The sequence below is a fragment of the Corvus moneduloides genome, chromosome 20, assembly GCF_009650955.1.
Source record: "Corvus moneduloides isolate bCorMon1 chromosome 20, bCorMon1.pri, whole genome shotgun sequence".
Taxonomy (NCBI): Eukaryota; Metazoa; Chordata; class Aves; order Passeriformes; family Corvidae; genus Corvus; species Corvus moneduloides.
In genome coordinates this window covers 5,096,272-5,118,779 of record NC_045495.1, presented here as the reverse complement: position 1 = coordinate 5,118,779, position 22,508 = coordinate 5,096,272, and the positions used below count along the sequence as shown (strand labels likewise).

At 42.4% G+C, this 22,508-nt stretch overlaps 1 protein-coding gene and 1 long non-coding RNA gene across 3 annotated transcripts; one reads left to right on the top strand and one right to left on the bottom strand.

The window, feature by feature from the left end:
* Nucleotides 1-1,368: 1,368 nt before the first annotated feature.
* LOC116454016 lies at nucleotides 1,369-3,434 on the bottom strand. The gene is made up of 3 exons (XR_004243988.1): nucleotides 3,271-3,434; nucleotides 1,602-1,727; nucleotides 1,369-1,489 (listed from the first exon to the last, which is right to left on the bottom strand). It is a non-coding gene; the product is annotated as an uncharacterized LOC116454016 (long non-coding RNA).
* Nucleotides 3,435-3,534: 100 nt separating this feature from the next.
* CRK (CRK proto-oncogene, adaptor protein) lies at nucleotides 3,535-20,597 on the top strand. Of its 2 annotated transcripts, none has more exons than XM_032129794.1 (3): nucleotides 3,535-3,864; nucleotides 11,121-11,486; nucleotides 17,292-20,597. In XM_032129794.1, exons 1-3 carry the CDS (start codon nucleotides 3,621-3,623, stop codon nucleotides 17,297-17,299), a joined length of 618 nt encoding a protein of 205 aa, XP_031985685.1. In that variant the 5' UTR covers nucleotides 3,535-3,620; the 3' UTR covers nucleotides 17,300-20,597. The 2 variants fall into 2 exon arrangements, with proteins under 2 accessions (XP_031985685.1, XP_031985684.1); XM_032129793.1 differs by having other exon boundaries at nucleotides 3,541-3,864; nucleotides 11,121-11,656.
* Nucleotides 20,598-22,508: the final 1,911 nt, after the last annotated feature.

Here is a 22,508-nt window from a genome sequence, read left to right as displayed (position 1 = left end):
GGCAGAAATGCTGTTTCTTCAGGTCACAGGGAAAAGAAAGCAAGAGATGGAACTTCTCCTCCTTTAGTTTTAATTTTCTAAGTAGGACACAGAGTATTGCCATGTGATCTAGACCAGCCTGACAAAGCCAAACCCTTCAAGGAACCGCTGGGACAGGGTTATGTGACACCAGGTCACCTTGCACTGCTGTCAGCAGAGAGCAGATGAACCTTTGGCTAACCCAGGTGTTTCCTTATTTTGTTTTAACATCCCTGAATGTCACCTTGGACAGAACATTGCTGTACTACAGCCCTCCATGCCTGGCACCTTTTCAAGACTCACTCATTGAACTCAGCAAGAAACTTTCTACTGATTAATAACTGTGGTTTTAGACTCGTTGCCAAAATTTTAGAGCTTCTTAAGAAAAAACAATCTCTGGCCAGCTGGTAGGGACAATAAAATCAGGAGAGGGAAACCAAACCTGGGTACCAGTGGGGCTTTTACTGCCAGGTGGGTGAATAGAATGTTTTCACAGTATTTTACTACTTTCAGAATCTTGTTATTAACAGTGAATTCTTCAGCATTACAAGCTGATTTAGTTTTGTTTTTCTGAGACTTTGTCCCAGAGCTTTGGTTTTCTTTCACATTCCTCTCTGCAACCCCTCTGCCTGTGAAAGATCACCTGAACTCTTAAAATGTTAATTGTTTCCAAACCTGTAGGAAGCAGGTTTGGGCAGAAGGACTCTGCCTTGTTGTAGTCTTTGTGCAGCAATGATGGGTCAAGGGTAATAAACTACTGAGGGGTTCAGTGTTTAAATAGGGGAGGAAAAAGAAATTTGGGAAAATCTACCAGTTATTATCAGAAACACTAAGTAAGGAAAGGCTTTTACAAGTAATGAAGGTGAGAAGGTCACTGTAGAAGAGAAGCTGTGGATAACCCATCTCTGGAAGTGATCAAGGCCAGGTTGGGTGGAGCTCTCAGCAACCTGGTCTAGTGGAAGGTGTCCCTGTCCATGGCTGGGGGTTGGAACTGGATGATTTACGAGGTCCGTTCCAACCCAAACCATTCCATGATCCTATGAAATCATTCCAGCATAAAAACACCCACAGGAGCGATTTAGGGCAGGAGCGTTATTCGTTTCCCGGTTTTGACCACCAGAGGGAGCTCGTGCAACAGAATTCCCAACGTGAGCGAAAACCAAAACCAAAACCTGATGGAAAACACCAATTCCTGCAGTTTTGGGTTCGGCTGAAAACGGGAGATGCCGTCTGGGAAGGGAGGGGAAAAAAGAACAGTCTGTGGGCTCTCAGTGAAATGGAGAATTTTTTGCAGTGGTCTGGCAGGAGTCAGAAAAATGGTGAATTTTGCCCTAATAAAGCCTTGGTTGATTTGTTTGTTTGTTTATTTGTGGTCTGTGAACACTGAACAGAACGGACACGTGTTCCTGTGGATATGGTTTAACTCTCCTGCCGTCCTGGGCTCTCAGCAAGGATCTGCAGCTTTTCAAACCTGTGAAAAACCCATGGCAGTGTGTGTGCTATTCCTGCAGCTGGCCAGCAAACCCCACACATCACCACGGAAACTGGGACTGGCTTCCAAATGGATTATGGCTCGCTCCTACCTCCAGTCCATCTGGAGAGAGAACGGGATCAGCAGAGGAAGGATGTTAATTTGTGAAGCCATTGGATGAGCTGAAATCAAGCACCTGGTGTTTTCTGATGGATTTGATGAACCACAGGCTCTCCACCTGTAAGACAGAACATTTTCTCACTGGGATATTGTGAAGGTTAATACAACCCTAGTTATCTGACACAATGCCAGAGTTCCATCCAGGAGACAGCTACAGGGCCCTACAAAAAAGCAGGATATTGGGAGGCAGGGAAGAGCACAGCACCCTCACAGTCAGGGACAGCTGTGCTCTAACATTGTTTATGCAAGTGCTGCCACAGGGAGACCACACAGTTGAAAAAGCACATTCCTTTCTGGAAGAAAGCTCACAGAACTGAGCAGAGCTGGAGCAGAATTCTATACACACTGACATATTACTCTGGGATTTGAGAGATCTTGGAGAACAATCTAAAAGTGGTAAATATTGCTTTGTTCTCACAAATATAATTCTTAATTTGTGCATGCCCCCACATGGTTCCTCTGTGGCACCAGTGAAACTTAAGCTGTTCCCTGTTGCAGACCTCTGCGGTAATGCAGTCAGTGAACTGCCCTGAATAAAATGAAACTTTTTCTTTTGCAGGGCTATTTTTAACCCAGAACAGCTCGTTGGCCCAATTCAGTGTGTAGTCCCATGAAAAGCAGCGTGCTTTCATTCCCACAGTGGGGTGGGAATATGTGGCTGGCAGGGAGGATGAGGACAGAAACAGCTGGCACAGCCCTGAAGGAAAACACACAGTGAGCTGCAGCCTTTAATGTGCAGAATCACAGAATATCCTGAGTGGAAGGGATTCACAAGGATCATCCATTCCAAATCCTGGCCTTTCACAGAACACCCCAATAATCCCACCTCTGTGCATCCCTGGGAGGGTTGTCCAAACACTTCTGGAGCTCTGCAGCCTCGGGGCTGTGCCCATTCCCTGGGGAGCCTGGGCAGTGCCCCAGCACCCTCTGGGGGAAGAACCTTTTCCTAATATCCAACCTAAACCTCCCCTGGCACAGCTCCAGCTGCTCCCTCAGGTCCTGTCCCTGGTCACAGAGAGCAGAGGTTGGTGCTGCCCCTCAGGAGGATGTTGACGACCACAATGAGGTCTGACCGCAGTCTCTCTTCTACAGGCTGAACAAACCAAGTGACCTCAGTCCCTTCTTATAAGACTCTCTCTAGATCATTCAGCATCTTTGTAGCCTCCTCAGACAAGGAATGGTGTGGCAGCAGGGCCAGGGAAGGGATTGTCCCCCTATGCTGGGCACTGGTTAGGAGCACTGTGTCCAGTTCTGGGTCCCTCAATTCAGGAAGGACATCGAGGGGCCGGAGCATGTCCAGAGAAAAGAACAGAGCTGGGGAAGGGTCAGGAGCACCAGGAGCGCATGAGAGAGCTGAGGGGGGGCACTGAATCTGTAGAAAAGAAGGCTCAGGGGGAACCTTCTCACTCTCTACAACTGCTGGACAGGAGGTTGGAGCCAGGTGGGGGTCGGGCTCTGCTCCCAGAGAACAAGGGACAGGACAAGGGGAAACGGCCTCAAGCTGTGCCAGGGGAGGTTTAGGTTGGACATCAGGAGAAATTTCTTCACAGTAAAGGTCATTAGACATTGGAACGGGCTGCCCAGGGATGTGGCAGAGTCACCGGGCTTGGAGGTGTCCAAGAAACGACCGGACGCGAAATTCTGATCTGGTTAACGAGGCGATATTCGGTTACGGGTCGGACTCGATGATCTCAGCGGTGTTTTCCAGCCCGATCGATCCCGGGATTCGCTCGCCGTTTCCGCCGTTCCGAATTCCCAGAACGCGTTCCCGCCTCCCCCTCACAGCCCTCCCTCACACCACCCCCCCCCCCCGCCCCGCCCGCGCGGGGAGATGACGTCACGCCTCCCGCGTGCGGTCACGTCCGGTAGGTGAGGTCAGGGCCGGGCCGCCATTTTGAGCGGCTCCGCGGGCGGCGGCGGCGGCCGCGGGCGGGGGAGGAGCGCGGCCCCCATGGCCGGGCAGTTCGACTCCGAGGACCGGGCGAGCTGGTACTGGGGGCGGCTGAGCCGCGCCGAGGCCGTGTCGCTGCTGCAGGGGCAGCGCCACGGTACCTTCCTGGTGCGCGACTCGGGCACCATCCCCGGCGACTTCGTGCTGTCGGTGTCCGAGAGCTCCCGCGTCTCGCACTACATCGTCAACAGCCTGGGGCCGGCGGGAGCCCGGCGGGCCGGCGGCGAGGGCCCCGGGGCCCCGGGTGAGTGACCCCCAGGGCTGGCGGTGCCCGCAGCCCCGGGCAGGGCAGCCGGGGCGGCTCCGCTCGGCGCCCGGGCGGTGTTTGCAGGCGTGGAGCGCTTTGTGGTGGAATTAAGCCGTGTTTCGGAGCTGGGGCCGCTGCCCGCGCCGAGCTGTCTGTCCGCACCTGCCGTCCTGTGCCACATGAAATTCAACATCCTGGAGCTGGGCAGCCCGCAGCTCCAGCCTCGCACCTCTTTGTTTTCCTAAACCCCTTAGCGATAATTCATAGATTTTTCGTGTCGTCTCAGCCGGGAGGTGGTTCTGTGGAAGTGTCATCCCCGAAGTCTGACTTCTGACAAGGCAGCTTTGCATTATCAGGGAGACTGAGTTCGAGTGGGGAGTTTGAGTAGTGGGAACTCTTCAGGATGTAAAGGCAATGGTTTCTTTAAATCAGTTGTTAAGTTCAGTTTCCTTCCCCTTGAAAGGAGAAGTTTGATATTATTTCTCATTGACTGAACGTGTAATATGACAACAACACGTTTAAGTGTAACACTTCAAGAGCAGAAGGTGCTGACTGTGCCAGAGAGAAAAGCACTGTGAGAAGCAGCAGTTTTGCTGTTCAGTCCAACTAAACCCCAGCAGTGCAGAACCCTTGGATGTGTCAGAAAGTACAATCCAAAGGCAGTGGTGTCCCTCCTCTGGGAATTAGTGGAGTTGGTGCTGGAACTGCTTAAGTTTGGATATTAATCCTTGCAAAATGATGTGGATGTGTGGTTGGCATCCCAGCAAGGAGCTACTAGATAATTTTAAAGTAAAATAGTAAGCCTGTGTAGTAAGAGATTTGATGAATTTATTTGGCAGAAAGTAAACTGTGAATTGCTACAGAGACACTCTGGTGTAGGTCTATGGGTGGAATAACACCAGGATTGGAAAGATGTAACAAGAGTTGTTTTATTTTTCAGTCTCTGCACAGAATAGTTGACTAAGAAGGAGGTAATCTGAGGGAAGCCAAAATTGCTGCCAGTAGGTTTGCACTGTAATACAGGGGAAGCATTTCAGATTGAAAAAACTGGGAAAGTCTTAACTCATCCTGTTTATCCCAGAAACCTCCTAGAGCTGCAGAGTGCACTCAAGTCACAAAGCTCCACAGGTAGAAGTTACAGGTGGCTGAATTCAGCTGGAACTGGAAGTCATTGCTGCTGTGGGGAGTCAGAATGTGGCAGGTGCCCTGTTGCTTCATGTGTGTGCAGACAGGTTTGGTGCAGTAACTGCTGACAAGGATGGCTGGTGTGTAGAGCAGAGTCAGTCACCAGGATAGTTTGTTGTGGAATCTAATCTAATAGGATTTTAAAGACAGTAAAAAACACTGGGTCATGAGTGTCTGTCACTTCTGGGCAGTTGCTTTGGGGAGCAACTTGTCTCTGCAAAAACATCACTTCAGTACAGCCATCCTGATTTTTTTCTTGTGTTACATCCTTAAGCTCAGTAACATTTTGTGGCATTCTGTGGGCTGGCTTAGGTTAAAATCACGAAGTACCTTGTAATTCTCTTCTGTTTTAAATGATTATCGTGTTTTAAAAGAGTAGCTGTGTAAGCTGGTGGCACAGTAGGCTTAATATAGCTGAAAAAGTATAATTATGTTTTGGTTGGTCTCCTTTTTATTTGTCCTCTGGATGCTCTAGGGAGGGGTGATGCATCACTCCTGCACTACAGACACTCCCACGCTGATTTTAGTAATTTTAATTAAATCATGCCTCTGTGCTGATACTGCTGTCTTCATGCTCCAGCCAAAGAAGGTGCTGGGGAGGTGTATATTAAATTGCACTTCAAGTGTAATTAAGGTGCTCTTTCAGAAAAAAATAGGTGGGAGGTTGTTCTGCAGTGGAAGGGAGGTGAAAACGTTGGTAGAAGATTGAAGATGATTTCGTGTTTGGGTAGGGAAGGTAATGCAGTAAAAAAGAGTTAAGTGTTTGTAAATTGTCCTGCTTGTTCATTGTGGCCAAGTTAAAACTTTAGGAAAAACAAAATCACTGTTTTAGTATGGTACAGTTTTTTTAGCAATTTATTATTGGCAAATGCACAGGTCTCGCTGGGAAATCTGAATATTCCAGGTGGGGTTCTTGGGTTGGGTTTTGTTGGTCTCAGTGTTTGTGAAATTCCTGACTGGTCTAACACTGCTCTCAGGGATAGGGAAGCCTCAGCATAGTATGAATGAAATGAGGAGCTTTGGCTTCCCTAAAAATCAGAATGTCACAAAACCATGATACTTTATTTGATTTCTAAAGTAAACTTGCAGACTCTTTGTTAAATTGGTCTTTTGTCTGATGCTGCCCTCTCTAACTTCTTGCAGGTGATTTTTCAGCATAACAAAGAAAAAAGAATTGAACAGAACTTTTTATGTCTTCCTGGAATGTTTTAAGGAAGTTTAAAAAGTAGGATAAATCACTGAATTATGGGAAAGAAAAACATTATGTTTTCAGTGTAAATGGATCAGAATTAGGGTATCATTTGTGATGAAGTATCACAGTTATGGCTAAAGAAATCCCAAACAAGACAAAGTGCTCCATGCATGGTGATGGACAGCAGAGGAAATAGTAAATAAATCATGTGTTTGCAATTTGACATGGGGGGTTGGGGTAAAAATGTGTGATATGCACTAAAAAATGCCTGAAATACCTAAAGATAGAAATGCTCTCTGTTGAGAGTGCAGCATTACAAAACCAGAAACCTTATAGTGTTACTAAATTTGTCTGTCTGAAGTAGGGAAATGTGACAGATAAAATGCAGAAATTGATGTTTTCACCATTGATGAGTTTTAGGAACATGATTCTGAATTTAATGCTTCTAAATCGCTTCCATTGTGACTGAACTTCCTGGAATCATGGAATCCTTACAGAATGATATCCACACTCAGCTCTGGATGAAGTGGCTTTAGGGATGTGTGAGCAGTGTGGTTTAACTCTGTTGCTTGGGGGTTTGGTTTGAGTTTTGTTGGGTTTTTTTCATTTTTATATTGAGATCAAAATATATTTAAATGCAAACTAACTGCAACTTTAGAAGGTGCCTGTATTAGACATCTGCTCTTCTTGTCCTCTGATTATCTGGAGAAATGACAGTGTGTAACTCCTGAGTGAATGTTTTCCTGATGTGCTCAGAGCTCTTCCAGTCAATGGAGTTTTATGTTTTTATAGGGCGTTTATGGGACTTACTTGTTCTTCTCAGAATGAGTAGGAAGGGCCTGAGAACAAGGAAAAAAGGTGTCTCTGTGGGGGTGGGGGAAGCACAGGGCTGGAATGTGATGCCTTCAGAGCCCAGCTCCCATATGCTCCAGGAGGAACTGGCTTACATCACTGGAATATCTTACTGTGCCCTGTGTGATAAGAACAGCTTTTCTGGCCCTAAACACACTCTAAACTGGGAAAGGGAACCACCCTTACAGACTAAAACTAGATGCAAAATTTAAAACCTGTATTCCTATGAAAGAAAAGCTTTCCAAAGCTTGGAAATAAAGAGAAAACTCCCAAGTGACACTAACAGTTGGAGTGAAGAGAGAAATGCAAACCCCTTGAGATGTCTGAGGGAGTGAGAAGTTGCTCTGTGGTTTCACCACCTGCCCAGTCAGTAGAATATTGGGTGGTTTATAGCCCTAATTCCCCAGTATCTGTACAATATTTAAAACATACATAAGCAATCTTTCCCAGACTGACACAAAGCCAACAGAGTGTCAGGGGGTTGTGTCAGGAGGGAATGTTCATCATAAACAGAGAGCTGACATGAGCCAGGTTTGAAACTTTTCTTCAATTCTGGGACCCTTTGGATTTTAACTCTTTCCTTACCTTTCTGAGAGCAGGGGTTTTGTGGCATCCTGAGATGGCTGGAGTCAGGTTAGTGGAGATGGAGTAAGGAAGAAGGATGATACTCAGCCCTTCGTGCTTCTCATTCAAAGAGTAACCTGACTCAGCTGAGCAGTGCTGGTGGTGGAGGTACTCCCTGAGCAGCTCTTCTGCTTCAGCTATGCCAGGCTGCAGAGGAGGGAAGATAATTTCCAGTACTCAAGTGTCCAACTTTCATAGGGAGTAACTAAAGTTCCTCCAGGAGCTGGACTCACCTTTACATTCTTCTCTTCCTGGGAGCCCTCAGAAGATGTGCACGCTGTGCTGCTCAGACTTGTGCCTTCAAGAAAAATCCCAGGATCGTGAAGGAAAACTGCTCTTACTCTCAAAAAAACCCCACTCACCTTGTTGCTGTAACTTTTTGTTGTGTTAGATCTTGCCTGAATTATTCCATTGGTCTGAAGGTATGCGCAGTGTTGCACTTCAAACAAGAGGCTGAAGAATTCCACTGAGCTGGAAATCTGTTAGTCTTTGAATTCCATTATACCAGGGAATGACAAAACTTGGGAGCCTGTAGTGAGTGGAGTAATTTCCCCACTACGTGTGAGCATCATTTAGCTCATTGTAGCTGAACAAGAGGAGCTGCAAAAGACTTAAACTGATGGAAAGTTTTCCACTTGCTTGGGAAGGTGGAGTTGTATTTTATTTCCAACCTGCATTTCACCAACTGTGACTTTGAACTATACTGTCCTTTTAATGCCTATTTTAGCTAAATTTTAGGAGTCTTCTAGTCTGCAGACAATGATGAGGTCACTGCTTTTATATTGGTGATTAATTTGGATTAGGCTTGTAGATTTTTTTATTCTAGGTCTTCTCAGATTTCTGTAGCTGCCTTTCTTTTTCTAAAGAAAAGCATCCGAAGTGCATGTGGTTTTCTTGCAGTGTGGTCTTTGTGAGGGTAACATCTCTCCTTTCTGATGCTTTTCTCTCTGTCCCTTCAAGGAGTGCATGGATCTTTCTGATCCCAGAATTTGGAGGGTCTGTGTCCTCTGGCTGTTGTTTAGCCTTGCAAAATGCGTTTTAGGATCTGATTATCCAGGATACAGTACAGTGATTTCTGTCACTCCTTCCCTGTACATAATGTTCCAGAGGGCTTTCTTCTTAAAGTCCAACTTGTATTCAGGTACACTTGACAGCTCTCTCAGGCTGTTGTGCATTAATTCAAGAAGGTGAACCTGTTCCAAAGGAAAAATAAAAGAATGCCTTGTTCATCCTGGTGGAGATTGAAGATTGACCAGGCTGACGAATGTTACTGAAGAACTGTTCATTCCCTGTGACCTGTTAAATTTTTTCTGTGAATCCTTACATTGCTGGGACAGAGCTCAGCCTTCTGGCTGAGTCAGCTTGTAGCAGGTTCTACTGAGGTAAATTGGCGTTTCAGCCTCTATATTTCTGTGATGTGAAATAAGTTCCATGTCAGTGAACTTTCCTGAGACTGTCTTCTCCATATGGCTGCAAAGAGCTTTGCTGCCCTGCTCTTGAAGTTCCTGTGACTTTTTCTTTTGACTCAAGTTTCAAGCCTTGATCCTTAAAGGTTCACAACTAAAATAGTGGTAGATATTTGCTCGTGTTTCTGTCACCAGGTTGGTCTGAAACCTGGTGTCTTTCCCACTTCCCGTGGTAGTGGAAGTGCGGCATTCCCAGATCCCATTATGCACCGAGTAGCGAACGTCAGCTGTTCTGATGCGGTGTAGGGATGCTGCCTGTCCAGGCAGAATTCATCTCCTGTGAGCCCACAGAGCTGACAGTGCCACTGGGGTGAAATTCCAGGGTTCTGGCCAAGCCTAGAGCTGTAAGTTACATCTCAGCAACAAAAGTTGAGGGGGTTTTGCATCTTCTGAGCACTAGACTTTGGAAGAATAAGATGGAATCTTAATTGTCTTCCTGTGCTGGGCTCGTCTTTCTTACTGATAATTACATTAACTTCCTTATCTCTTGGTGATGCCAGTTTGTGTTTTGGTTTTTGCAGTTTTTTGAAGGTATTTGGTTTGGGTTTTGGCTCACTGTGTTTGTATTCATTTCTTTTGAGAGCCTTTCAATGCTGTTAATGCATGCAAACGTGCATTTTCCAATGACTTAGTTCTGCTTCTTTGAATTTCCTTTAACCAGCCCCACTAATGCTCATGTTCCTTCAGGATACTTCAGAACTCATTTCTCGGGTGTTTGTCTGTTTTGATCTTATTGAATCTGCCCTTTTCTCTGTTAGAACCCCTTTTTGCTCTCCTGAAAGAACTTGTTGTAACATTAGCTTTCCATGCTGACAGTGCTACTTTGCAGGGAGTTTTGGATCAGTGACAGCTTGAAGAATTCTGCTAGCTTTGTACTCCAGAGCTAAGTCTTGGGACTGTTAGATATTCCCTGCAGAGAAAACAGACTTGCAAAGTAAGCATCTCTTTCTTGCTAAAAGAGTTACTCATTAAAGCATAAATCTTTTCATCTGCACTCCCTTCCCCCAGTCTTCCCCAGTTCTTCCCATAACTGATTGCAGGGGGCATGGTGGAAATAGAACATCATGTGTGTTTTTTTCCCCAGCTGAGCCTGAAGAACATAAAATGGAAAAAAAAAGCACAGCACACAGATTGGAAATGGATATTCTGCACTTTGATGCTTGTAATGGCTTGAACGTGAACATCATCTGTATTCCAATGTATTTGAGGTTTGGATTTATAGCTTGGGCTCCATCTGACAAACGTGGCAAAGAAGCGACAAGACTTGAGATTAAAAGGCTGAGTCATACCTGCTATGAAAATATACATTGTTGCTTTGCATTGCATAGAATGTAGATAATTTTCTTTAGTGGTACCTTTTATCAAAATGAAAAATAACTATTTGTTCTTTGACATCGCTTGTTTGCTGCCATACAAAGCAGTTTTCTGTAGTGTCCGTGCTTTTAACCCAAGATGTTACAACAGGTAAATAACCATTATTGCAGCGTTGTTCTTGGGAAATAGATCCAGACAGCAGAAGAGAATTAAAAAAAATAATTTCCTTGAAATGGTACCAAAATTTAATTTGCTTCCTATATTTAGAGTATAAAGCAGGAAAATGGTACAGGCTCCTGAGAAACCCTGATGTACTGAACATTTTCATCTGTTGAATCCATATAACATTGAAAGAAACAAAGATATTTTTATCCTAATTCGGGAAGTTTGGCAGTGCCAAAGAATTTCTCTTTTCCTTTCTTGACAAAATCTTTTTAGAAAAACCTGTATTTATGATCATGATAGTGCTGTCTTTGACAGAAAATACTCAGAAAAGCTGAATATGACGTAAAGATGATCAAATTTGGTGTTGAAATACTTCTCTGTAAGTGTATTTGTCTTCTCAGATGCATTATTTACAGTTTTAATGCTCTCTTTGACATGTTGCCTTCTCTTTTCAGGGTCGAATCCCACCAGATTTCGAATAGGTGACCAAGAGTTTGATTCTTTGCCATCTTTACTGGAATTCTACAAAATACACTATTTGGACACTACAACCTTGATAGAACCCGTTTCCCGCTCGAGGCAGAATAGCGGGGTTATCCTCAGGCAGGAGGAGGCAGAGTATGTGCGAGCTCTCTTTGACTTTAATGGCAATGATGAGGAAGACCTTCCCTTTAAGAAAGGAGACATACTGAGAATCCGGGATAAACCTGAAGAGCAGTGGTGGAACGCAGAAGACAGCGCAGGGAAGAGGGGAATGATTCCCGTTCCTTACGTCGAGAAGTATAGACCTTCCTCTGCTTCAGTCCCTACTCTGATTGGAGGTAACCAGGATAGTTCCCACCCACAACCACTGGGTGGGCCGGAGCCAGGGCCCTATGCCCAGCCCAGCATCAACACTCCGCTCCCTAACCTTCAGAATGGCCCTATTTATGCCCGGGTTGTCCAGAAGCGAGTCCCTAATGCCTACGACAAGACAGCCTTGGCTTTGGAGGTACATAATGGGCAAAACTTAGAAGGAAGAGATCTGTTCAAGGGATTTCCCTTTCAATCACGTGGTAGTTTTGGAGGAATGAGAAAGGGAAAAACTTTATAATACTGGTTTTACGTTGTGATTAATAAGTTATGGATAAAACGAGTGACTTGAGTCACTTGTACATTAGATTATTGTTGATTATTATTAGGTTACTGAACCAGTATCATGTCTGTTGTCAACCATCACTAACATAAGTGTTTCCCCATCCATGTTTTCTGTTCCTGAAGTGTTTATTTTGTGGGGGAGGGAGAGGGAACAGTTCATAAATTGTGTGTCTGAACATGTGTTTGCTGTTGTGTGCCTCACCACAATCTGTATAAGGTGTACTGGGTTGTTTGTTGGTTTGTGTTGGGGTTTTTTTTCTCCCCAGTCTGTCAGCAGTTTTAAAGCAATCAGTGGAAACATTGGTACACTTTGAAATTACCTGGACTGAGATGATGATGATGGTCACACATAGAATTTAATTGTAGCAACATCAACTCAAGCAGATTACTTTGGGCTTAGGTTTGGAGCAGGAGCATTTTATAATTTACACTACAATTTGTTAGGGAGGTCTGGTATAAAGCAGTGATTGATGGAGTAGGGTTTGTAGTAAGGCACTGAGCTTCCCTCAGGTTGATTCACTTCCTGACAGGATTAAGTACTTGTACAGGGCCTTTTTGATTTGTCTTTTTTCCCCCTTAAAAAGGTGAGTGGAGTGCTCTATCCGCATCACATAATTCTCCCCCAAATTGCATTTGAGGAAATTGAGACTAAGGTATTCCCTGTGGCAGACCTTTGCCTTAGGATATGTAAATTGTATCCTTTAATCTAGGCTTTCTTTGAGCTAGAGGCTCTGGAATTTCCTGATACCTAATTGGCTTCCTGTTTATATAACATGTTAAGCACTTGGGAAAAAACAGTTTCTGTGCTGAGTCAGAGCATCTCCTTTCCACTCTGAAATACTTTGTGAAATTGTGCATAGCACAAAAGGCACTCCAGGACTTCAGTGATCTGGCAGCTGTAGGTGTGTGTCTGGTGCAGAACTGGGAAATGCAGATGCACAGCCTGGCAGATGTGAAATCTTTTCCCACGCAGGTAGTAAATATACTCTGAGTTGCTACATGTTCTGTTATATATCTGAATATTTTTGGGTTGAGAAGCAGGAATAGAAATTTATGCAAACTTATCAGATTTTGGGGAAATGTGAGGATTTTTACCCTTCAAACTTTTATAAAGGCTAAAATGCTGTCTCTTTCTTCTTCTCACTCTTTCCACCCAGTTAGCTCCTGGAGCTTGGGAATATTCCTGAATGCAGACTCTTGTAATTACCAGATGTTAGATTGGTTTTGAGCCTCTGGATATTTTGTGGCGTATTTAGCAAGATCTTTTGGTTTTATTTCTGAATTTTGCATTCTCTTAAGCCTTAACTTTACACTTCATTTCACTAAAGAACCTCACATTGCTGCCCAGTGCAGGATTTGGGAGCATGGAGTGAAATAGGGAGAGTGAGGAAATGCTGCTAATCCAGGCCATAAGCAACTTAGAGTGAAAGGAAATGCTTTCCACGCTGGAGAACAGCTTGTGAGTGCCAGGGCTGATCTTAGGTTAGTTCAATCCTCTTCACCAAAACTCACATGATCTGTCAAGAGTGCTATGCTGAGGGAGGAGCAGTTTTGTGGGTAACACCTCTCTTTTCTGAGCTACCTTACACCTCTGGTGTCTTTTACTAACTGATGGTAAAGGCTGAGTAGCTGAAGTGTTTGGGAGGGGCAGCTGAGAAGTGTCAGCTCAGCTCGGCTGTGTGACCACGTGAGATTTCTGGTGTCCAGAAATGGCCTTTGTGGGCCTCTTAAAACTGCTTAAATATTTATCAGTTGACATCTTGGCCCTCTTGGTTAGGGTGTTATATTCCTGTCTTTCTCTCCATTTAAGAAATGCAATAGCAGTGGTGGTTCTTTATTCTGTATGTAATATTGCACAAATGTAATTTTAAAAAGTGAGCCATTTATCACTGCTTCTAGTGGCCCTCAAAGCTTTGCAGCTTTTATCACTTCCAATCACAATGTTACTGAGTTGCTTTCAATGTCTGTACAGGAAAAAAAAGCAATATGCACTTCATTTTCTCCCAAGTTTTTCTCCATCCTGTCTATCAAAGTGCTGTTTCTTGTTGTCTCCTTTTTCCACGTTCCCTTTCACTTCATGGTGTTCCTTCTCTGTTTATTTAGAGATCTCTTTCTTAGATAACTTAGTAGAGAGCATTATGTAAATCTTATCAGCCCATTTTTGCCCAGACCTCTTTATAAATACAGAAAGTGGGATTCTTTCCAAATGAAAACTCTTATCCTTAAATCTGGCAATATTCATGGGAGGGGGTGGATCCCACTGTTTCTCTTAGAAAAATAGATTCTTAACATCAAACAGTTTTTGCCCAAACTGCAAACAGAGTATCTGTGCTGTTCTGTTATTTTAAGCCTGACATGCTTTTGAAGAGCTCAAGGAAGGAGGATCAGAGCAGGCGATGTTCTAATAAAGTCTGTGCTCTGTTATGGAAAAAAAGATTCAGCAGGAGAAGTTAACATTTATTTTGCATGTAACTGGATCTATGCAAGGAGTTTTCAGTCTATTTTATGAGAAAATAGAGGAGAAAAAAGGAAGATCTGTGTGGTGAATGACTCTGAGATCGATCGATTTATTTTTTTTCTTTGTAACAGTAGCAGAGCTCTGCCACCTTGACCTCACCAAAGAGGAGTACTTGGAATAAAACCACAGCATACAGAAGTCTTCACTTGAACCTTCAGTTTTGCTTTGAAGCATATGGGGTATATTTAGTTTTAAAACTTCTGATGAAGACTGAGACAAACCTGGCTTTCTAGCAGGGTACAGTGTTGTTCCTGAGGTGCTGTGCTTCGTGGGATGATGCACTATGGACTAATGTTGCCATAAGTCAATGCTAAAAGTGAGGAGAATTCAGAGAAAACATCCACTCCTAGCCTAAAGGTTTTAAAACTTCAGCACTTGTAATAATAAGTAACTTTTGGAAAAGTTCTCTGTATTGTCTTCAGGAGAGTGGTTGAACTATAGATTAGTAGGCAGAGGTTTGAATCAGATCTAGAAAGATCTGTCAGTTATTCAGGATCAAGTGGAGCCATTTTATTAAGCCATCATTTGTAAAATGGTCCATGCTTGCTTAAAGTTAGTCCTGCTTTGGCAGGTGTAAAGATATAGATATATAAATACAAATATATATATATATATATATGAATGAAATGAGAAGGTTTATATATATAAATGAAATGGGAATGAAAAAATGTATCAGTGTGCCTGCTAAATGAAATTAGTGTACTGGTAAAAAGGAGTATTTAATCTCAGAGGTCTCTCCTCATTTAACAATTACTGAAATGCAGCTTTCAAGTGTAGCTCCTTCTAGTAAGGGGATTTCATAAATGAGTGTCCCTTGGCTGCAATGGCCCTGAAACCCAAAAACCAACTACAGGGTGCTCTGGGAGTGAGGGAGTGTCACAAATATCCCATATTGTAACTCACTGTAATTGCTCTGTTAAACCCACCTTTTTCAGGTGAGTTTATTGTAAGGCATCCAAGATAAACCCTAATGAACACTAATTAGTGTGTGAGGAGCAGAGCAGAGGCCAACAGTCGAAGAAAAATCTCTTGCAGACAGCAAACTTCAGTGCAAGTCACGCTTTCCCTTCCCAGTGGGTTGGAGGTTAAACACTGTTCTCTTGAAGGCTGATATGTAGATTCTATCCAGGTCTGAAGCAGTTTAAATTTATCTGGGACATTGTTCTGGTAATGGCTGTGATTAGGAAATCGGATTTTCCACTTCTAGTATTGTCACATTGAATCTTATCCTTGTTAAATTATAGCTGATGTATTGTTTTGGTCAGCAGAGTATTTTTGTTGGTACAACCCCCCAGTGGTTATTAGCAGTAGCAAAATTATACAAACTGCATGATTAAATTCCTGAAGAGCTGAAGCTTGCATTCAGTACTGGAAGAAGGCTTCCTTTTTGCCTCTAGCAAATACATAAAGAGGATTTTCTTCAAAATATGATTCATTAAAATGTCTATACTAATGACTACAAAAGGGAAAAATAAAGCTACAACAAGAGTCCCAATGGGCCTCTCATTACCAGATAAGTAATCATGAGAGGTATGGGAAGCTTAATTAAATGTCCATGAAAGGGGTTGAATTTATGAACTGTTAAAAGCTGTTCTGGCAAAAGATTGGAAGTGATTAAAACCTGTAAAGTTATGGAGATTGGTAACATCTGAAATTGTTTTCCTTGTTCTTCCTTGGCTGCCCGGACAGTGCAAATAATGAGGTTGTGTTCTGGATGGATTTGGAACACAGTGATGAGCATCTGTGTAAACTTTATATTCAGTGAATTTCTGGATGAAATGCAGTGAGGTCTTTGGCCATACCTTCAGAGTTTATTTACAGTATTAGTGAAAGAAAATAGAGCGTATCTGTCCCAAAAGCATCCTCCATCTGTGATGTGGGAAGAGTTTAAAAACTGTTGTACGTTACTTGTAAATCAGATTATTGATAAAATTCTACAGAGGGGTAGAAATGGGTAGACAGCTTTTCAGTGGTGCATTCATTAACTCTCCAGTGTCTTTACAATGTAAATTGTGCTTCCTCAGGTCGTGTAAGTGCCACTTAATTAAAGTACCCTTCAATATGAAACAGAGTTGGGGACTGATCTGACCTAACTTGTGTCCTGATTTGAACTACCTGCACAGCCCTGGGGACGTGCCTGCTGTGCAGTTTGTGCCTTTGTCACAGGGAGATGATGCCTTTGGAATTGGTGCTGGGAATATTAGGGTGGAGATTAGAATTGGAGATGTATTCCTGGGCAAGAGGGAGAGGGCATCAGTTGTCTTTACTATTCCCATGAGTGCTGGACTTGGCGGTGCTGAGTTAATGGTTGGACTCGATTACCCTAAAGATCTTTTCCAACCTAAACAATTCTGTGATTCAATGGGATTTATTTCTGGAAGAAATCCATGCTGGGCAAGACTGAAATGCCATCTGGCTTTGCCTTTGGTAGTGGCTGGTTGTGGGTGCCCAAAGTAAGAACAGAGCAGCCTTATGGCACTTTTTACCCACCTGTTATAATCTGTAGAGAGAGAGAGATCCTCTACTTTCCAGACCTTGAAAAGTGGAATTTCAAAACTAAGGAGCAGTTGAGCTTGCAGATTAGTGTCCACTTGGTACAGGTACAAGCCTTCCTTGCTTTATGAGGCTCCTGATGGAGTTCCAGCAGTGTGCAGGCCTCTGTCAGCCCAACAAGGCACATTTATCACGATAGCACCTGATGGCAGGTCCCAAGAGCACTTGGAAAGATAGGTATTGGATTGCTGGCTCTTCAGTTCATGTAGTTGTCACCTGATCTAGGCACATTTCTTCATATACTTTCTTGGAGTGAATGCCATTGGGGACAGGCTGGTGTCTCAGAAACTGTCAGGACGAAAGCTGCTTTTTATAGATGTGTATCTGGTGCACTTGGGTGGCAGCACACCGAGGGAGGGGTGGCAGCTCATCCTGCCTGTGTTTCTGGATTGTAACGTGTGTATTTCTTACCCCACAGGTCGGTGAGCTGGTAAAGGTCACAAAGATTAACGTGAGTGGTCAGTGGGAAGGAGAATGTAACGGCAGACGTGGTCACTTTCCATTCACACACGTCCGTCTGCTGGATCAACAGAATCCTGACGAGGACTTCAGCTGAGTGTGGCTCAACAGTTGCTCTTACAGATGGGAACAATCTCAACTTGTTTTTATTGCAGATGCCATCAAGACTATGCTTGGACCGATGCTGAAAGCGGTATTGCTTGGATAAGCGTTCTGATAACCTGCAAACCCCTGGGACTCAACACCACCATTCCTTAAGCAAGGGTCATGTAATTCAGGGTACGACAGCAGATAACTCGTGTGTCAAGTGGCAGAACTAGGCCATGATTATAGGTTGTAATGCCTGCTTATGTCCACGTGCACGGCAGCCTGGACCTTGCCAGCAGCAGCAGCTGGAGGAAGCAGTGCTGTAGATGTTCAGATAACATTTGTAGCTCTCTCCAGGCCCATTGCTTATGTTGCTTCTTCCTCAGGCAATGAACATCAACCGTAGACAATTCAATACCTAGATAGAAATTTCACAGATTTATCCTGGAGCTCTCTCCCATGTTTTTTTCCATCCTGGATTCTCTGTCCTAGAAAGGCTACACAGTGCATGGTCAGTTAACTGTGCACAGCACAGACTGATGTAGGGCCCGTTGGGGACAGCCTTATGATTTACAGATCCTTACCATTTTCATGGTAAATGACAGATCCAATCAACCTCAGAATTCTAGAAGCTTGTGGACACTAGATTGATTTCTTCAGTACTGTTGATGCTTCAAACATAGCAGCTGATTTTAATTTAAGATTTTTATTAACACACAGTATCTCTTTTTATCCACAAATACAAGGCTTATGGAAGTGTAAACCTCCATATCAGAGCTGAAAAATACGTGCATAGCACTTTAATACGTAGCTTTAAAGCAGTGTTTGATTCACTAAATATACTAAAATATTGACACTGCTTTCCAATAAAATTAAATTGTGTAGGGCTAGTTTAATTTTCCTAGAATTCTTCAATATTTGTACAATACTGTTACAGTACAAATCAGTGTCAAACACAGTGAACTGACAAACCAAATATTACTTCTATTTTAAAGACACTCTGGGGACTCTTCTGGTTTAATTCCCATCTGTAAAATATTTGATAGTGAATTCATGAGGATTTTATTTTTAATAAACTAATGGAAAATAATTGTGTGCTTCTGGATTGATTCTCAAAAGGCATAATAGAGTAAATATGGCTTCCTAGCTCATGATGAAAATCAGTGCATTGAGTAGGCAGTATTATGCACTGCCTTGATGGTTGTTTTTTAGTCTGTTCTTCTAATGATCTAATATAAATCAGAATGGATTTAGTAAGTTTTGTAAACTGAAATTAAACACTGAAGTAACTCTCCCTTGCCTGTACCCTGGGTTGTTTTCCAAGCACAGCACTCTGGTGACCAAACTAAATTTTGTAACTTGACTACAGTATAATCCATGCAGAAGGGTTTTTCTAAATAGTATCAAACTGAAACTGTTGGGTTTGGTTGCTTCAAACCTGTGTGACTCCAGTGGCTCATGGGTTGCCTGTGCTGCAAAGGCCTTTGCTGCAAGGCACCAACCCTACAACAATACTGGTAACACTTTACCTCAGAACTCTGTAACATGCTGGAAATTATAATATTTCTGTTCTATTTAAGTACTAGTTGTTCTACTTCAAAACTAATCCATCAACAAGTCTGAGTAATGTTCAGGTTATGGGCACTCATTAATTTCTGTGGACTAATGTTAATCACACCTGTCCATCACCAGTCTCATGAGCACTACTGAGGATTATTATCAGAAAACTGACAGCAGGGACAGTGGTGTAAGAACGGAAACAAGGAATTGCAGCTCTGTTCTACCTTGGATTGCTATTCTGGTTGGGGTGACGTGCCAGTGATTGTGGGAGCTCTTCTAGCTTAGTACAAAATTTACTTGGAGGGGAAGAAAAATTGAGAAACTAACTCTAGATTCTGTAACTCATCAGGTTCTTTAAGGCTAATTTGTATTTTTTCTCTGATCTTGATATTTACTGTAGCTGTTTGGGGGGGTTTTTGTTCAATAGCTGCACTCTAAATAAACAGACTTAATACTGAGTTTTTCAGTTGCCCATATATGCTTATATATTTCTTCAGATATTGCAAAAGAAACCTAATAAACAGTGTGTCTTTAGAGTAACACTGTTCTGAAGTATTTTTGCCAACTGCAGTTAATGAAAGCCCATATATTTGTACCTTTCCAATCAGGAATTAAGATACCAAAATAACATTTTTCTGGGAGTTTTATTATGCAAACCTTGCCTTTTTAATACGAAAGACATGAATTGAATTAACTAGCAAATACCCTGCGAACTTTGTAGATGTGGTTTTGTTAAGACTGTATAAATTGTGAATATTTGTACACTTTGAAAGAGCAAAATAAAGAAACTAGAGGAGTCTTAATAGCTGCTGTTACACTAGAATCCCAAGTTCTTGTCGAGCAGTTTTTTTAGCTGGCTGATACATTAATGCAACTGTTTTCCACTCTTCGGTTCTAAGCTGAAATGTGATTTTGTTTCATAGGTGATAGAAAGGAGTATCTTTGCATTTGGACAAAATAGACATTTCAATTTGTCAGGCTCTTAAAGGCAAATAGATAGAAACTATGTTCCTGAACATGTAGATGAAATCCTTTTGTGGCCTTTGTTTATCCTCTTCTCTTTGTTCCCTCCCTTCTCCCTGATGCGTGAAAAAAAATCATTGCTCAGAATGTTGGTCACAATCTTTTGTCTCTCCTTGGCTGTGGTTTTGATCTCTTGTGCATAGGCAGGTGTTAGAACTAGAATAATCATTTCTAGAAATACACCATGAAAGCAGAACGCTCAATTACACTGTGTTCTTCTGGTGCATTTACACGTTATATCACACTAAAAAAGTACAACTGGCTGCTATGGTTTTTTAATATATATTTCATTTTGGTAAGCCCCAGCCTTTTTACTAATATATGACCTGGTTAAATCTTGTTAATCTGTTTGAATTGTATTTGTTAATAATGCAAATATTTCTAATCATCTTTGAGAGTAAAACACTTCCTTTTCGTTAATGGTTTTGGGCAAGGATTCTAACCAAACCTGTTTGAAGAAAAATATGAACATGTGCCATTGTATTATAACACTATCCACTTTCTTGACAGTTAAAGTCCTTTTTTATTTTTTTGTAGCATGTAATGTATATGTTCATAGTACGTGAAGTAAATAAAAGTATAGCCTAAACTTTGACTCAGAGTCATTCTCAATCAGTTCTTGGAGTACTTGGATTTAATAATTAAAAATAGAGGGGTTATGGCCATTTTTAATTTGCCATATTTGTATGAAAACAGTTAAACAGTACTTAGAGAAGTAAGACAAACCAAGGCAACTAAGTTAACTTAGTCAACCAATAAAATATGGCTTATTTATATAAGGTGACTTTCTGTAATTAAATGAGTCAAGGGGTTGGGGAAAAAGTATATTCTCCTTTAAAAAAAAAACAAAACAAACTTGTGAGGAATGTTAAGATGAGATTTTGTAGCTCTTTGTCTCAATTCTACCTGCACAAGTGTGTGAGGGAGTAGTCTTGGGATTCTTTGGATGGGGTGTGTATGTTTGGGAAGATAAAAAGCTGTTTCTATGTTCTTAGAAATATCAGTGAAAACAAAGTTACACAAATGAATACCAGCAAGAATCTCCTGCAGGAGGCTACAAATGTGTGGCGGTGTGAGGGCACTATTGCAGTGAAAGGCCAAGGTGTGCAGGTGCTGTCAAGGGCTGAAGGACAGAAAATCAGGACCAGAATCCCATGGGGGGCAATGTTTGTAAAATCAATCTGCATTAATCCTACTTTTGCCACTGTACTCCTTAAAAACTGCAAGGGGACAGCAGCCTCTAGGCCCCAAGGATAAGAATCTTGATTTGTCTCCACACAGTAAAGATTATTCTATCAGCTCTGGATGGCAAAAAAACTTAAATTTTCATAGGTAGAAGCCCCCAGCTTTGCTCCAGTGCTCACCCACTGCAGAGCTGCAATCCAAGAGTGCCTTTTAATGAGATTAGCTGAGATAATTTCAGAGCTCCCTGCAGCCAAAAGGAAGAGGCTGGGTCTGCCCTTCTTCAGGGCCCTGCCAGCCATCCCCTCATGCTTCACCTCGCCCTGGTGTTTGCAGAGCTCCCCTGAGCTGATGGAACACAGGACTCATGGAGAAGCCTGGAGAATTCCTTTTCCATTCCTTCTCCTTCCACGTGTGGGGTTTGGCTGCAGCAGTGGTTGAATCGATTCATGTGAAAGTTAAGGGGGCAAGGGGCAAGCAAGGATTGCATCAGCAAATTGTGCTGTATTTCCCTGGATTAGGCTGTTTATTCTTCATGCTTTGCCAAATCTCTGACCAATTTCCAAATATCTGAATGCCATCTGTAATGAGTGCATTCAAAAGAATTTAAAGTATTTAGACAATATGCTATTATTCAGCAAGGGTACCAAGAATGCACCTCATTTCTGGCAATTGAATCTGCCTGAAGTGTCCTGATTTATTTATATTATTGGACTCTCTGCAAGCTGAGTGGCTGCTAAACATGAGGATCACAGAAGAATTCCTAAATTGATCCAAATCTAATTTATTGTGCACAGCTCCCTAAGTCTCTGCTGAAAAATAGACTTTTGTGGTCAATAAAGTGCAGAAGTGATTTGCAAGTCTTAAAAATTTACACAGAGATAGTAACTGTGCATTGCTGCTTTTGAGTGCCTAATTCGGTATCATGTATTTACCAACAATTCAGAAGGTTTGCAATGATTCCCAATTTCAGCAAAATCATCATTTTCTAATCATATTTCAAATAAACTGAAAAAAGCAAATTTTTTTGTGGACTTGACACCTAATATTCACCTTCATCAAGACATGCTGTTGTCTTTGTGTTTATGAAATCCTGATTAGATGATCGGGATCTGTGAAAAAGAGGGCCTAAATGTCCCATGAAAACAGACCACTGATTTTCTGAGCAGGCAAACAGTGATATAAAAATAATTCTGTCAAATTTTTAGATTTATTTGTAAGAAACCCGTAAGGTTATGTTAATTTTGCAGACCCTAAAACTCTTGTTCATCAACTGAAAAAAAAAAATAGGTCGGGCCAACAATAAACTATGGAAAAAATGTGC